At 44.3% G+C, this 13,529-nt stretch overlaps 1 protein-coding gene across 2 annotated transcripts in view; it reads left to right on the top strand.

The window, feature by feature from the left end:
• Positions 1–13,529, top strand: part of CEP126 (centrosomal protein 126) — a 304,423-nt gene that overhangs the window by 47,115 nt on the left and 243,779 nt on the right. For both annotated transcript variants that reach the window (XM_069202376.1, XM_069202377.1), the window contains exon 3: positions 8,452–8,597. In XM_069202376.1, the coding sequence (XP_069058477.1) occupies positions 8,452–8,597 (146 nt within the window). The remainder of the gene's footprint in view (positions 1–8,451; positions 8,598–13,529) is intronic.

The raw sequence follows: 13,529 nt of genomic DNA, 5'->3' as shown, positions 1-13,529 counted from the left end.
CAGTTAAAAAGGAAAATAGCCATAATTAAAAAATGCAATCAATTAAAATGATTAATCAAAAAACTCAACCAATAACCAGTAAGTGTGTACATTGGTATTTATGTGTAAAACACAGTAGAATCTTAAAAAAATTATAAAAATGTAACAGGTTTTAGCTATGGGCCCTTTCTTTATCACTACAGTAAGATTTCAAGAAATGTATAATATTCAATGTACAGTGTTTTATAGCTTGTAAATGCTGACAAGGGTACATTGTGTATAGGAGGTTTGGTTTTGACCTTGAAGAGCATCCGAGCGTCCAGTAAATTAATGCATTTAATAATTGTATGTATTTCTAATGTATGCCCCAAAGATAAACTTTATCAAGTTGCAACTAAGTCATGTTTCAGGAAATCTTATTACGAACTGCTTACTTCAGAACCAAGCCATTGCATTTTAAGGTGTGTTTTGTTTTTGCAACTCATAGACTGTTTCTAAGTAGATCTTGTTCAGCAAATGCATGGTGTCATAATAAATAACACCATGTTGCAATTCCCATACAAAAAAAACGGAGTGGCAGCAATTGGTGAGCTATTAGTAAAAACACTCTGCCAAATAGTGTTGAGAAATGTCTTATGATGTATTTTAATTGTCAATAACAATGAATATACACAGTGCAACATAAATCTTTACTGAAGCTTTGACTTAATTCAAACACAGTGCATATTACCAGCAGTTCTGTGCAAACATCAATTCATATGCAAGATGATAAAATAAGTAATTGAATGGTGTAATGCTACTTGAAAAAAAACTTAGTTAAGAAATACACCTGCAGGAATCTGTGCAACTTGAGCATCTAAGATTTATATGTGACTTTGACAGAATGAGCCTTTAATTCTTCTCCAATAAAATGCAATCCACTATCTTCTATCTGTAGATTCAGTATCTTAGAATTATCCCCAGGCATCAGCCTTCATCCAGAATTTGTCGTGAGCAGTACCTCTGCTTGCTGGTAAGTGGTATCATTCGGCTTTGCGTGGCATTGTCCATGCCCAAAATGACGTGCAATACCTATGTAGGTGCCACCCCAGTACGCTGACATTAGTACTTTCTTTCTCTACCAGTCAGCGCAGATCAGCAGACAAGCTACCCCTTACGTATTTTAGTACTAAACCTTTTTTCAACTTTTGTTGAAGTCTTTTTGAGGTTTTTCCTCCTGGTGTGGCAGGGATGTCATTCAAGCCCTGCCATGCCTTTTACCAATCAATGTCAGTGACAGACTCGCTCCTTGTGTGCCTCTGGTGCCTTGAGTGTAATGATGACCTGAAAGCATGGGCTGACTGTCGTGCTGTGAACCCGAAGGCCTTGAAGGAGCATCTGGTGGCTTGACGTGCAATACGAAGATGATCAAGGTCCCAGTTGAGAGGAAGGTCCTGGGAGCAGTTGCGGAGTCCAAGATCCTTGTCACACTCAAAGTCGTCAAGTCACTTGGATAAGTCACACCCCCACTAGAAGAAGAAGTCAAAAAGGTCTATAATTTCAACATGTCTGTTGGCTAATGAGACGAGGGAGCTTCCACATTTCAGGCCTGGCTTCACAGTAGAGTCAGCACCTGTGCTGTCTCTGCACTTCCCTGAGTTTCTGGGAGTCAGAGCGACTCCGCCCAGCTCTAAAAGAGTCTGTGAGGCCATGCACCTCATATTTGGGAGGCCCATTCCTTCTTGTGGGCCTTTGGGCCCTAAGGGTTCAGGAGGAGCCCCTTCTTATTCCATGCTGGGCGCTTCGGCCCTGGCGTCAGTCAGGCCGTTTGGATCCATTCCTGGATCTGGAATGATGCCAGATGTGCCACTTTGACCTTCCCTGGTCCCAATATTGACACTTCGGGCACTGCTGGCACCCACCATTGGCACCGTCGCCATTCTTATACCAACTCCGACACGGAGTCAGAGGAGTGTCATGCTATGCCAACTCCGGCGCCAACTGGAGTCATGCCTTCCAGACCAGAGTCTGAGCCCTATTCATATGGGCTAGGAATCAGGGAGGAATAGGAGGCCATTGGACTGGACACTTCTCCAGATACTGGCATGATTTCTCCCCCTCTGTGGCTACAGAGGAGGGAGTGTCCTTCGCAGTGGTGATGATGAGCACAGACGAGCTCCTGGACCTCAGCTTGTCCTTGGTGGCAGTCAAGGCGGATGTCTTGACAAAAGTGCTTCATCCGCTTGTGTCTTCATAGAACGGCTTCTCCCTTTTGTTGATCTGGAACTCTTACTGACAGGTATTCTCTCTGTCCCCCAATCTAGAGGAAACTGTTCTGAATCCATCCACTACATGTATTGCCCTATGGACACAGTGAAGCCTATAGTATGGACAAGTTTGTTTAATCCCAGGACTCTCACCCAATTCCACAGTTTTCTACGATTGTAAAGCTGCAGGCCTGTGCCGCCTTTCACTCAGTGTGGCAACTCCTAGCATGAGGATTCTTGTATTTTCAGGTCCTGGCCAGGTGCTTTTTTAAATAGATTTTAGGTTCCAGGCATAGATTTTTCATTCTCCCACTGTCCTGAAGAGACCCATAATTGACAGGGGCCGAAACGCATCAACACCTTTACTGGAGGAGTTCTTTGATTCAGAAATAGGTTTTATAAAGTATATGGGACTCACGCTGACTATCTTATGATGGGAGTGTCCACATTGTGTGATTCTTTGTTGAACTACCTCCATTGCAGACTTCTTTTTCAATAAGAGACTTGCAGCAACACTATGAGAGCTATTTTGGAAGACTGGAGTCAGGCCGTTTTCGCCACATCTCATTGTAGCAGCCAGTGGTCTGGCATGTTGTATGTTTTGTTATGTTGTCTGTTGTGCATGTTATATCTAACATGATTGGCTCTCATTCATGTGGTATTATACTGAGGTAGAGGACATTGTGACATATGATGAGAATAACATATAATGTTTTTGTTCAAAGAAATATAGGACATTACCAGTGATTAATTGATGTTTTCACTTATGCAATAATTTGTTTTGGATTTTTCCCGTCTACATACCACTTTTTGATACATTTTCTGATTTTTGCCTAGGTATAGTGGGGTCACAAGGGCATACCCTTGATTTTGATTCCCATCTCTCCCTTTTAATGAGGCACTTACTTCCTGTCTGGGACCTGCTCCAAGCCCAGCACAGGGGCTCATTTGAACAGGGCGATTGCCCGTCCTCACGGCCCCGCTTCAGGGGACTCAAAGTTCCTCACATAACATCCCACCCTGGAGAGCTTGGTAGTCCAAGCCTCCACCTCCCACGTGCATCCTACCTCATTTCTAACCACACCACCGGATCGGTAATCCAAGATGCTGGACACGTTAGGGAATAACATATTTTCTTCCACCAGCCTGGCACTGCAGTCCATGAACACTCTTTGCCTTTTGGACTGCTGGTCCCACGCTCTTTGGGATTCAGTTGCACAGCTGCTGCCAAAAGTCCCGGAGAAGTCCCAGGCCATACTCTCCCAGGCTGTTGCCAATGGGAGGGATGCAGCAAAGTTCACAATTTGATGTGGAATATACATGACCGACTCATTGGACTCATTGGTTTCATCGACCCTGGCTTTTCTGGGGAAGTTCAAGCATCATTATTGGACATGCAGTTTGAAGACTCCTGTCTCTTCGGAGACAAGGCAGATGCAGCGCTTGAGTGCTTGGGCGCTTTAAGAACAGCAGGGCTATGGCTGAGGCTTCCTTCTGCATCTGTACTCTCCCAGCCACTCTGCACGCTTCCCAGCCTCTGCATGGCCAAGGGTGCGGTTCCAAAGGGCCACGTGGGTTTGGGCAGCCAGTGGTTGGGTCAGACCTCCCCTCTAGCAGCTGCAGCCTCCAAACCCTCCTAAACTGCACTCTTACCATCAAGGGCACACAGTGGGCCCACTGGAAGTCCATAACTCGGACCAGTGGGTTTTGTAGGTCGTCCGAAGGGGCTACTCCCTTCTCTTCGTGACTACCCCTCTCACCATGCCACCAACTTGTGACCGGCTAATAGAGGATCATCTCTCCTTTCTCCGTTAGGAAGTGGTGTCTCTCTTGTCCAACAGAGCCACAGAGAGGGTTCTGATGCCAGAAGTTGGTTGTGGTTGCTATTTCCACTACTTTCTGGTGCCCAAAAAGGATGGAGGCCTTTATCGTATCCTAGACCTGTACCTTCTCAATTTCTTACTCAAGAAGGAGAAGTTCAAAATGCTCAAGGTAGCTCTGGTCCTCTCTGCCATTGACCTGGGAGACTGGATGATAGTGTTAGACTTAACAGGACACATACTTTCAAATTCCTGTTCTGCCTGCCCACAGGCATTATGAGCATTCACAGTGGGCCACGAGTGCTTTCAGTTTGCAGTGCTGCTCTTTGGCCTTACCAGTGCCCCTCAGGTGTTCACCAAGGTGACAGCAGTGGTTACAGCACACCTGCGGTGATCATGGTTGTCAGTCTTCCCTTATCTCGACGACTGACAGTTGAAGGTGGGCTCACCACATGCTGTCATCTCCCACCTCCAGCCTACAGCGGACCTCTTGCATTTGCTGGGAATAACTATCAACGTTCCAAAGTCACACATGACTCCCTCTCAGATATTCACTTTCATCGTAGTTGTTCTGGACACGGTGCTGTTTCATCCTGAAAACCGAGTCAAGGATATTCAGGCTATGATACCAATGTTTCAGCCTCTGTAGTGGATTTTGGGGAGACTCACTTTGCGGCTGCTCGGACTCATGGCCTCTTGCATCCTGCTTGTGACACATGCCTGCTGGCATTTGAGGTCTCTGCAGTGGGACCTGAAGATTCTGTTGGTGCAGCATCAGGGAAATCTCTCCAACATGGGCCAGATCTTGGAGGAAACTGCAAAATAACTGCAGTGGTGGCTGACGGACAGCGAGTGGGTCAGTGGCAGACTCCTTTCCTTTCCCCAACCAGATCTGACAGTAGTGACAGATGCGTCACTTCAAGGATGGGCCAGCCATCTCGGAAAAGGAGAGATCCGAAGACTCTGGTCTCTGGTGGAATCTGAACTCCACATCAACCTGTTGGAGCTTAGGGCAACCCGGCTGGCTTTAATAGCCTTTCTACCCTCCATCAAGGCATGACTAGTTCAGATGTTCACAGACAACACCACTTCCATGTGGTGCTGCAACAAACATGGCAGGGTGGGTTTATGGACCATTGTCAAGAGGCCCTGCATCTTTGGACATGGCTGGAACATCAGGGCATATCCCTGTTGGTTCAGCACCTGGCAAGCTCTCTGAATGCCAGAGTGGATGAACTCAGCTGCAGATGCCTAGCAGATCATGAATGGTGTCTCCATCCAGAGGTGGTGCAAGGTCTCTTTCAGCAGTACGGAGAGCCTTGATTAGATCTGTTCACACCACTGCCAAGAATGTGCAATTCCAGCTTCCAAGTTTCACAAAGTCTATAATGTTATCTTGCAGCCAGGTGTCCCTCTATCAAGATGGTATACACCTGCTGTTGGAGAACATTTGTGGCATGGTGTACAGGAAGACAGCTGGATCACTTTTCTGCCCCCCCTTCTTTATCAGGTTCTCCTTTTCATCCTTTTTCTTGCCCAGCAGGGCTCTGCTGTGGGCATTCTAAAGGGCTAGCTCTCTGCACTTTCCACAGTTTTTTTTGTGGTTGCCTGACCAGCTATCCCTCTTCATATCCCCTATTGCAAATCAGTTCTTGAAAGTTTTGTAACATTCCCCTTTCATTATGCCCCATTGGAACTTCAATCTTGTCCTCACTTTTCTTATCTGGGTTCCCTTTGAGCGTTTGCCACTCAGGCTCCTTACCATCAAGACCACCTTCCTCTTGGTTATAACATCTGCACGGAGTTCAGTGAGCTTCAGGCTTTGTCATCCAAGCCTCCCTCTTTGAGCATCTACCGAGACAAGCTGGTGCTTCATAAGAGAGCCTCCTTTCTACTGAAAGTGGTCACACCCTTTCATGTAGGCAAGTCCATCATTCTGCCTTCCTTTTACGCTCCTGCACATCTCTCGAAGAAAGAGTAGCGACTTCATGGTCCAGACCCAAAAAGAGCATTGTCGTTCTGCCTTGACCACCCATGAGAGTTCTGAGTGGATGACCAACTCTTTGTGGGGTATGTCGGAGCGAAGAAAGGACAGGCCTTGCAGAAGCAGACCAACTCCCAATAGATCATGCTATGTATCAATATCTGCCATGCACTAGCTAAGAAGCAACCCCCAGAGGGCTTGCGCATCACTCCACCTTAGCAAAACCTGCGACCACTGTTTTATCATGCAGAGTTTCGGTCCTGGACATGTGTGAGACAGCCACGTGGGCCTCTTTGCACACATTCACAAAGCACTGCTGCCTGAACAGTCAGGTCTGTTGAGATGGGCATTTTTCCCATTCTATCCTGCAGGTCTTCCTCGTGTGACCCACCCCCGAGGATGGTATTGCTTGGGTATCTATTCTAAGGTAACAAATCTGCTGCTAGAAGTCTCTATCAGATGAACAAGTTAATTACCTTTGATAATGCCTTATCTGGTAGAGACTCTGTCTAGCCACAGATTCCTTATCGGCCCACCCATCCTCCCTGCTCTGCAAATGTTTTTATGTTTTTCTAGGGACAGGACTGTTACACTTCCAGGGCCCTAGTTTTCCACACCAGTGGTCAGTGTTCCTCGTGGCTCTGTGCTCCTGGCATGGAAAGTTGTGAAAAGAAACTGACGTAAGCATACTGGGGGGGCACCTATATAGGCACTGTACATGTCATTTCGGGCACAGACGATAAAGACGACTCACCATGGAGATGAAGGACACCACCTACGGGCATACAGGGGTACTGCTCATGAAAAATATCTGGATCACGTCTGACACCTGGGGATAGTTCTATGAAAATGAATCTGCAATTAGATAGAGTCTCTACCAGGTAAGGCCTTACCAAAGGTAAGTTACATGGTCTATTATTCCAGGTGAAATCTAGAAGTGGCAGTAGGAGTAGTAGTGGTAACTATACAGCAGTATTTGAAATACTTGTGACAGCAGTGGTACTGTAAAACGTAAACATTTTTGGTATCTGGGACTGACAAATACATAGTGGATTTTAAGGTTCGAACAATTCAAAAGACTTGAATAAGTCTGTTATGCGCCAAAGCAATCTATATTCCCACAGACACTTTCCACACCAATCAGCAATGAGAACTCAATTCTCCACGTTTTTGTCTCTAATATTTCCCATATTGCATAGCAATATTCAGGGAAGGCAGCTCTGCACAATATTTCGGATACTGAGATCTTGGAACCCCTAAGCATGTACTTGTGGAATGCTGCTTTGTAGATGAATATTGGCTCTGGATCTTTAAAGAACTAGTCTGAATAAAGGATAATTGAGTATCAGTCTCCAAACCAAACGCATTTTGTTGAGTTTGAATGTGTGTACAAAGAGAGGTCAATTATTTTTCCTTTCTAGCCATTTTGCAGCAAGACATAATAGAACGAAGTGGTGGAAATACAGAGAAATACCTATGTCTTATTAATGAGTTAACATGCTTCTGGATTTGCTGATGTCGGTGTAAAGGCTGTAGAATAGCATGGTGGAAAAAGTAGATTGAAGGAAAAAGGGGCTTAGTTACATATTTGTTTTTACACATTGAACTTTGGTATTCTGTCTCTGTGATCAATTGTAATTTTATTTTTAATCTTTCAATGCCATTTCGATAGTGGTTTTTAGAGGCTTATTTCTGTCTTTCCTCACTTTATTTAAAATTAAAACGCATTAACCACAAATACTTAATTTGTTCTTCTTGGAGTTGTATAATTGTGTTTATTGTGAGAGAAATACAAATGTAAAAGGTAAGGCATACACTGAAGTGAACAATAAATACTAAATCATGGTAAACAAATGAAACCAACCAGAATAGCTGTCTATGAGGAATGTGGTAACAGATGGGTTCCATGTTAACTTCATCAAAAAAGGCCTTGTGTCTTCGTATTTACTCAACTTACGTCTGGATTCAAGTCTTCTTTCAGACACAATTTTCTATCAATGATCAACCTTGTATCAAGTCATCGAAAATGCACTTAGTCCAGTTTGCTAAGAAGCACAAGTAGTGCTTTCTGAATCTGTGTTTGTGTACACGAAGTCAAATTTGGAGATCTCTGGACCAGACACAGAACATATATCAGAGCAGAATGCTTATAATGTATCCTTGTTAATTGGTTCACCGATGCCTTCTCAAAAGGAACACAATTTTTAACGGTCTGAAAGTAGGTGGCACAATCCACCACTCTTAAACAAAGTTAGCCATGTTTAAACATCATCAGATGTTTGTAATGAGCGTTCTATGTGACCAATAATGCATCTGTAGAACTAATTGTTAAATATATTTCAGTTGAAGGTCTAATAACAGCCAATTCCTTATCCACTGAATGTATTCTACTTTTGTGTCCCACTTTCATAACTGAAAATAGAGCCCTTGAAGAAAAACGTAAAGAAGAAGAAGAGAAGGAGCTCAGATTCAGAGAGGAAGTCCTTCGACAAAGGAAGCTGAAACTGCAAGAAGCCACCGAAAAGTTTCAGCGTGCCCATCTTCCGCCATCTCAACGCAGAAGAACAGGTTGGAGCACTCATAGCACTCATAAAGTGAAGTCAATGTAAAAATGATCAAAGGGTTCGACAAATGAAACCGTTCTCCAACATATTAGAATGTACCAAATCTTTTACAATGAACCTTTTCATTTGTTAAAACGTAGTTTTGTTACAGGTACCGAAAGTAATCTTACTTCCAGCATACCCCCGTATTCTGCTGTCACATTAAGGGCCTCATTTTAACCCTGGCAGTCGGTGACCGCCAGGGTTAAACTGTCGGAAGTACCACCAACAGGCTGGCGGTACTTCCAACAGTATTTTGACCGTGGCAGAACCGCCACAGTCTTACCGCCGGGACCGGCGGTTTTCCGTCATGGTTGTCCCGGCGGTTTTAATCCGCCAGGGCAGCACTGCTTGCATCACTGCCCTGGGAATTTTTACTCCCCTTCTCACCAGCCTGTCCATGGCGGTAGAGACCGCCATGGAATGACTGGCGGTAAGGGGAGTCGCGGGGCCCCTGGGGGCCCCTGCACTTGGCATGGGCAGTGCAGGGCCCCCCAGGCACAGCCCGTCGCACTTTTCACTGTCTGCATGGCAAACAGTGAAGAGCGCAATGGGTGCTGCTGCACCTGCCGCACCGTCACATTGCCGCTGGCTTCATTAGGAGCTGGCTGCAATGTTACGGCCGACATCCCCGCTGGGCCGGCGGGTGGAGACTCTGTTTGGGAGGTCTAAATGCGGCCGATGGGGTTGTGGCTGCATTGGCGGCCGACTGGCGGAAAAAGTTTGGCAGTCGGCCATGGCCGACTGCCAAACTTAAAATGAGGGCCTAAATGTCGACGTAGTACCAAAAAGTTAAATATTATACCATATCAGTGATGCCAGCCATTATATCATTATTGATATTTTGATTTCGCAGTTAGGAGTTATTTTGGGCTTTCTGGGGTAGTCTTTGGTTACGTGGATAGCATCACCAGTTAATTCTGTTGTTCAGAACTGGTATCCCTGAGCCACTAATAACATCGGTACACAATAAATTATTGCTTGCAAATGTGTTGTTTGTTTTCTGAGTAAGACAATAGGTTCTCCAACTCTCCAAACAATTACAATTTCAGTCAAACTCTAAAAGCAGCCGACGTGTCTTGCCTAAGTGCCGTGTTGAAGGTTCCACTATATTGAAATTGTTGACCATATTACAAATGGTGACAGCCTATATTATGTCACTTCCCGCTGGTAGGTCGAGGTCCCAGATTTCTACTTCAAGACGGACAAAAGGGAACATAATGTGAGTTTAGATGAGAACTTCAGAAATCTGCAAGCAGTATTTACATACATACACTCGATATGTGTCTCAGGCTAACAGCAGAATGACCAAGTAAATTCAAATTACGAAGTTCGAAAAAGAACAAAGTTGCTGTTGTGGCAATGTCTCCTTTTTTTACCAACTTGTCCTCTGCCTAGGTCAGCTAGAATTGCAGTTACAGGGATCATGTTCACCGATGCCTCATTGCACTCAATGAGGCATCAGTACACATGATCCCCAAAATTGCAAAAGTATTTAGACAGCATTCAAAGCACCATACTTTCTCATTGGCCCCCTTCCCCTGAGTGCCCAACTTCCTTCTTGCCCAAAGTGATATGGTTCTGCCACCCCTTAGCTGTCTTTTGAAGCCCCAGCTTGTTATTCATCTCATTCTGCTAGTAGGAGCTCACCTAGCCTTTTTGTGCCCACCCACCCTTGTTCCTTCCTTGGCACCTTGGTTTGTACCCATAGATCAACCTCGCACCTAATGTATTTGGTGACCATGAGCTTGGTGTCCACTATATGCTGGAACAACTCTGTGAAACAGCTATTCAAGATGTGCTCCTTCTTAGTCAAGTTATAAAGCCTACCATAAGGTGCTATTATTGTTCTTCAGCCAGCTCTCCATAGACGTCACTGAGGCATCCTCCTAAGATTTCAATGATGTCCCTGAATCTTCAGAGACTTCTCATGGGCCAGATAAAACCTTCTCAACAGCCCATGGTTTAATGTGTGAGGATTAATTATGTTCTATTCTTCTTGGATTAGAGCTGCACCCTTCTCCTGATTAGGTAACCTCCCCAAAGGTATGGTTCTTCTCAACGCTGTGCATAACTGATACCAATTCAAAACAAATCAACCATTTTTTTCCATGGTGTCACTATCCATACTTCTTTTGGTAAATTACGTTTTGCCTTCATCAACCATGGTGCTTTTTCACTATCAATGTGGGAACATGATTACCATTTAGGTCTGTCTTTTTTGGGCTCTCATCATGGACCAGTGTGGAATTCATTTCCTACAAAGTAAACATGCCCTTTTCGGAGCCAAAGGATGGGTTTTCTCGTTAGTAGCATGTGCTGCAGCTGTTAACCAGATATAATACCTGCACTTGCTACCAATAGCTACAGCCATATTTGTAGCAATACCTTCACTTCATTCTGTATGCTGTATTGAATTATTATGATTTTTTTTTTAATGAGAAAAGTATCTTAAAATAGTTAAATACATCAGGCTGAATGAATTTTAGGTGTTGTTGTTTGAATATGGTTTTAAATACTGACAGTAAGTCAGGGTATTAGATGTGGCTAATTTTGATTTGAATCTCTCTCACATGCACCTACATTAGATCACTGTTACGTTATATGCCTTCTCAGCATTGAGATTCTTCTTCCATAGGGCCAAGGTGGCCAGCCTTAGGTCATTTTTTGTCCTTTAAATGATGAATCTCCAGCTCTGACAGGGAGAAACTGTGGGCTGACACACTGTCCAGTCCTGAACAGTATTGAACAGAAAGTTGCCTTTTGTAGGTTGTCTTCCACTTTCATTTCTTGCTGCTGTTTCTGCTCTGTTTCCTCTGAGGTAAACCGTGTTTCCCAGACCTGTAGATCAATCTTCTTAGCACGGCTGCGCATCTTGTGCCCTCTCTGCTGGAAAACACCTTCACTGCTGAGACTGGCATACCTAACAGAGAAGAAAGATCTTCTGTCTTTTTTCCAAAAATCAAGATGCAAAAAATAAATCCTAAATGACACTTTAAAAAAGGAAACTGGCAGATCAAATTGCCATTCAAGAATAATATTTACCTTTAAAAACTTAAGAGAGCAGCCACCAGAGGCCAAGTTCACAGCAAAAACAAGAAAAAGTTGACCGCAAATTGTTGTGCCTCACAGAGGTGACAAGGGAAGTGCTGAAGTCAGTTTCACTGATTGTTGTACCTGTAAATTAAATGCTACTAGTAGGCATGCAGCATGTATTTTGCCACCCACTTAAGAGGTCCCTTAAAAGATGCCCCAGGTATGCCATTGCAGCCTGAATGCAATTTTAAACTGCCAATTCGACTTGCCACGCCTGACACTGTCCTTTCATTGCAAATACATCACCCCTAAGGTAGGCTTTAGGTAGCCCATACGGCAGGATGCATTGTAATTACAAATTTGGCTATGTACTTTTAAGTTTTATATATCATGTTACCCCTACATTTATTTTCAATATTGTGAAAACCCCCTAAATTTATTTTCAATATTGCAAGGCCTACCACTGCCATGGGATAACATAGTACATCTAATAAGTGATGACTTTCAACTGGGAGTAGGTAGACAGATCCAGTTTGGGGTCTAAAAATTGTAATTTAAAACCATCTTTAATGGTAAATTCAGATTTTTAATTACATTTTTGAAAATGCCACTTTTAGAAACTTGCAAAAACAACAGATGTTCTTTTTGCTTTTGTCACCCTAAGTGAGAAGCGTATGCCCAGAAGTAGGTGCCATGCTCACTGTGCCACTGGATTCAAGCTAGCGTGGCTGAAGAAGGGTGATTCCCCGAAACTGGTCACAGGATGCTTGTTTCTGGTCCAGGGAGGACCTGGACTGGCAGTTCTGGTTGGACTGTTCCCATGGGGAATAAGGTCAAGACTGATTTGCATATGGCAGGGCCCAAACTGGAATGGCATGGCTAGCAAAAAAACTGTTGGATTAAACCCAGATCTGTGACTGGAGGTGAATGTTTGATTTGGTCTACGTTCCGTCCATCAACTGTTTGTTTTCCACTTTTAGAAAGGTGGCATTTTCTTACTTTAGCCATTTGGTGCCTACTGTCTATCTCTAATCACTTTTGGGGGTTGGGTGACAGCTGGGCTTTGTGTATTCCTCACATACACAATGGGAGCTTAGGTGCGATCTTATGGGCCTTAATGGGCCATCCTGGTCAGGATGGGAGGGAGGAGCTGGACCCAGCGTCACTCACACCTGAATAGGCTGTGTCCTGTCCACACACAAAGGGCTGAATTACCCCCTGTAGTGAGTATGGAGCCAGGGCAGGAAGAGCAGGAACTCTGCACTTCAAAGTCATGTCTAAAGTTTCCCCCAGTTCAAATGCCCAACTAGGTATAAGTACTGGACCTCTGATGCCACCACTTCAGCACACTTCTAGATATGTGGATACTCTGCCAGGAAGAAGGACTGCTGAGCTGCTGAAGGCCTGCCACTCTGCTGAACTGCTATTTGCTGGACTCCTGTTTTGCTGTGCTGACCTGTGCCCTCTTGCTTGTTTCCAGTCCAGGGAGGACCTGGCTTGACAGATCGAGCTGGACTGTTCCCATGAGTCAAGACTGATTTGCATATGGCTGGGGCCAAACTGGGTTGGCGTGGTGAGCAAAAAAAAGATGGATTAAACCCAGATCTTTGTGACCGGGGGTGAATTTTTGCATTATTCAGCATTCTGGCCGTCATCTATTCTTTTTGCATTCGTTCTTTTTGCAACTTTCTAAAAGTGGCATTTTCAGAATTGCAATTTAAAACTCAACTTCACCATAAATTGTGATAATAAATGGGATTCCAGGGACACCAAACTTGGGGGTGGTTATCTCTTACCATTTGGACATTACACTGATAAGGTGTAATACTGTAATTTCAATGTTATCCTATGGGAGAGATAG

This window comes from Pleurodeles waltl, chromosome 8 (assembly GCF_031143425.1).
Source record: "Pleurodeles waltl isolate 20211129_DDA chromosome 8, aPleWal1.hap1.20221129, whole genome shotgun sequence".
In the NCBI taxonomy this organism is placed as follows: domain Eukaryota; kingdom Metazoa; phylum Chordata; class Amphibia; order Caudata; family Salamandridae; genus Pleurodeles; species Pleurodeles waltl.
The sequence above is the reverse complement of the archived record's forward strand: the minus strand, read 5'-3'. Positions and strand labels throughout refer to the sequence as shown.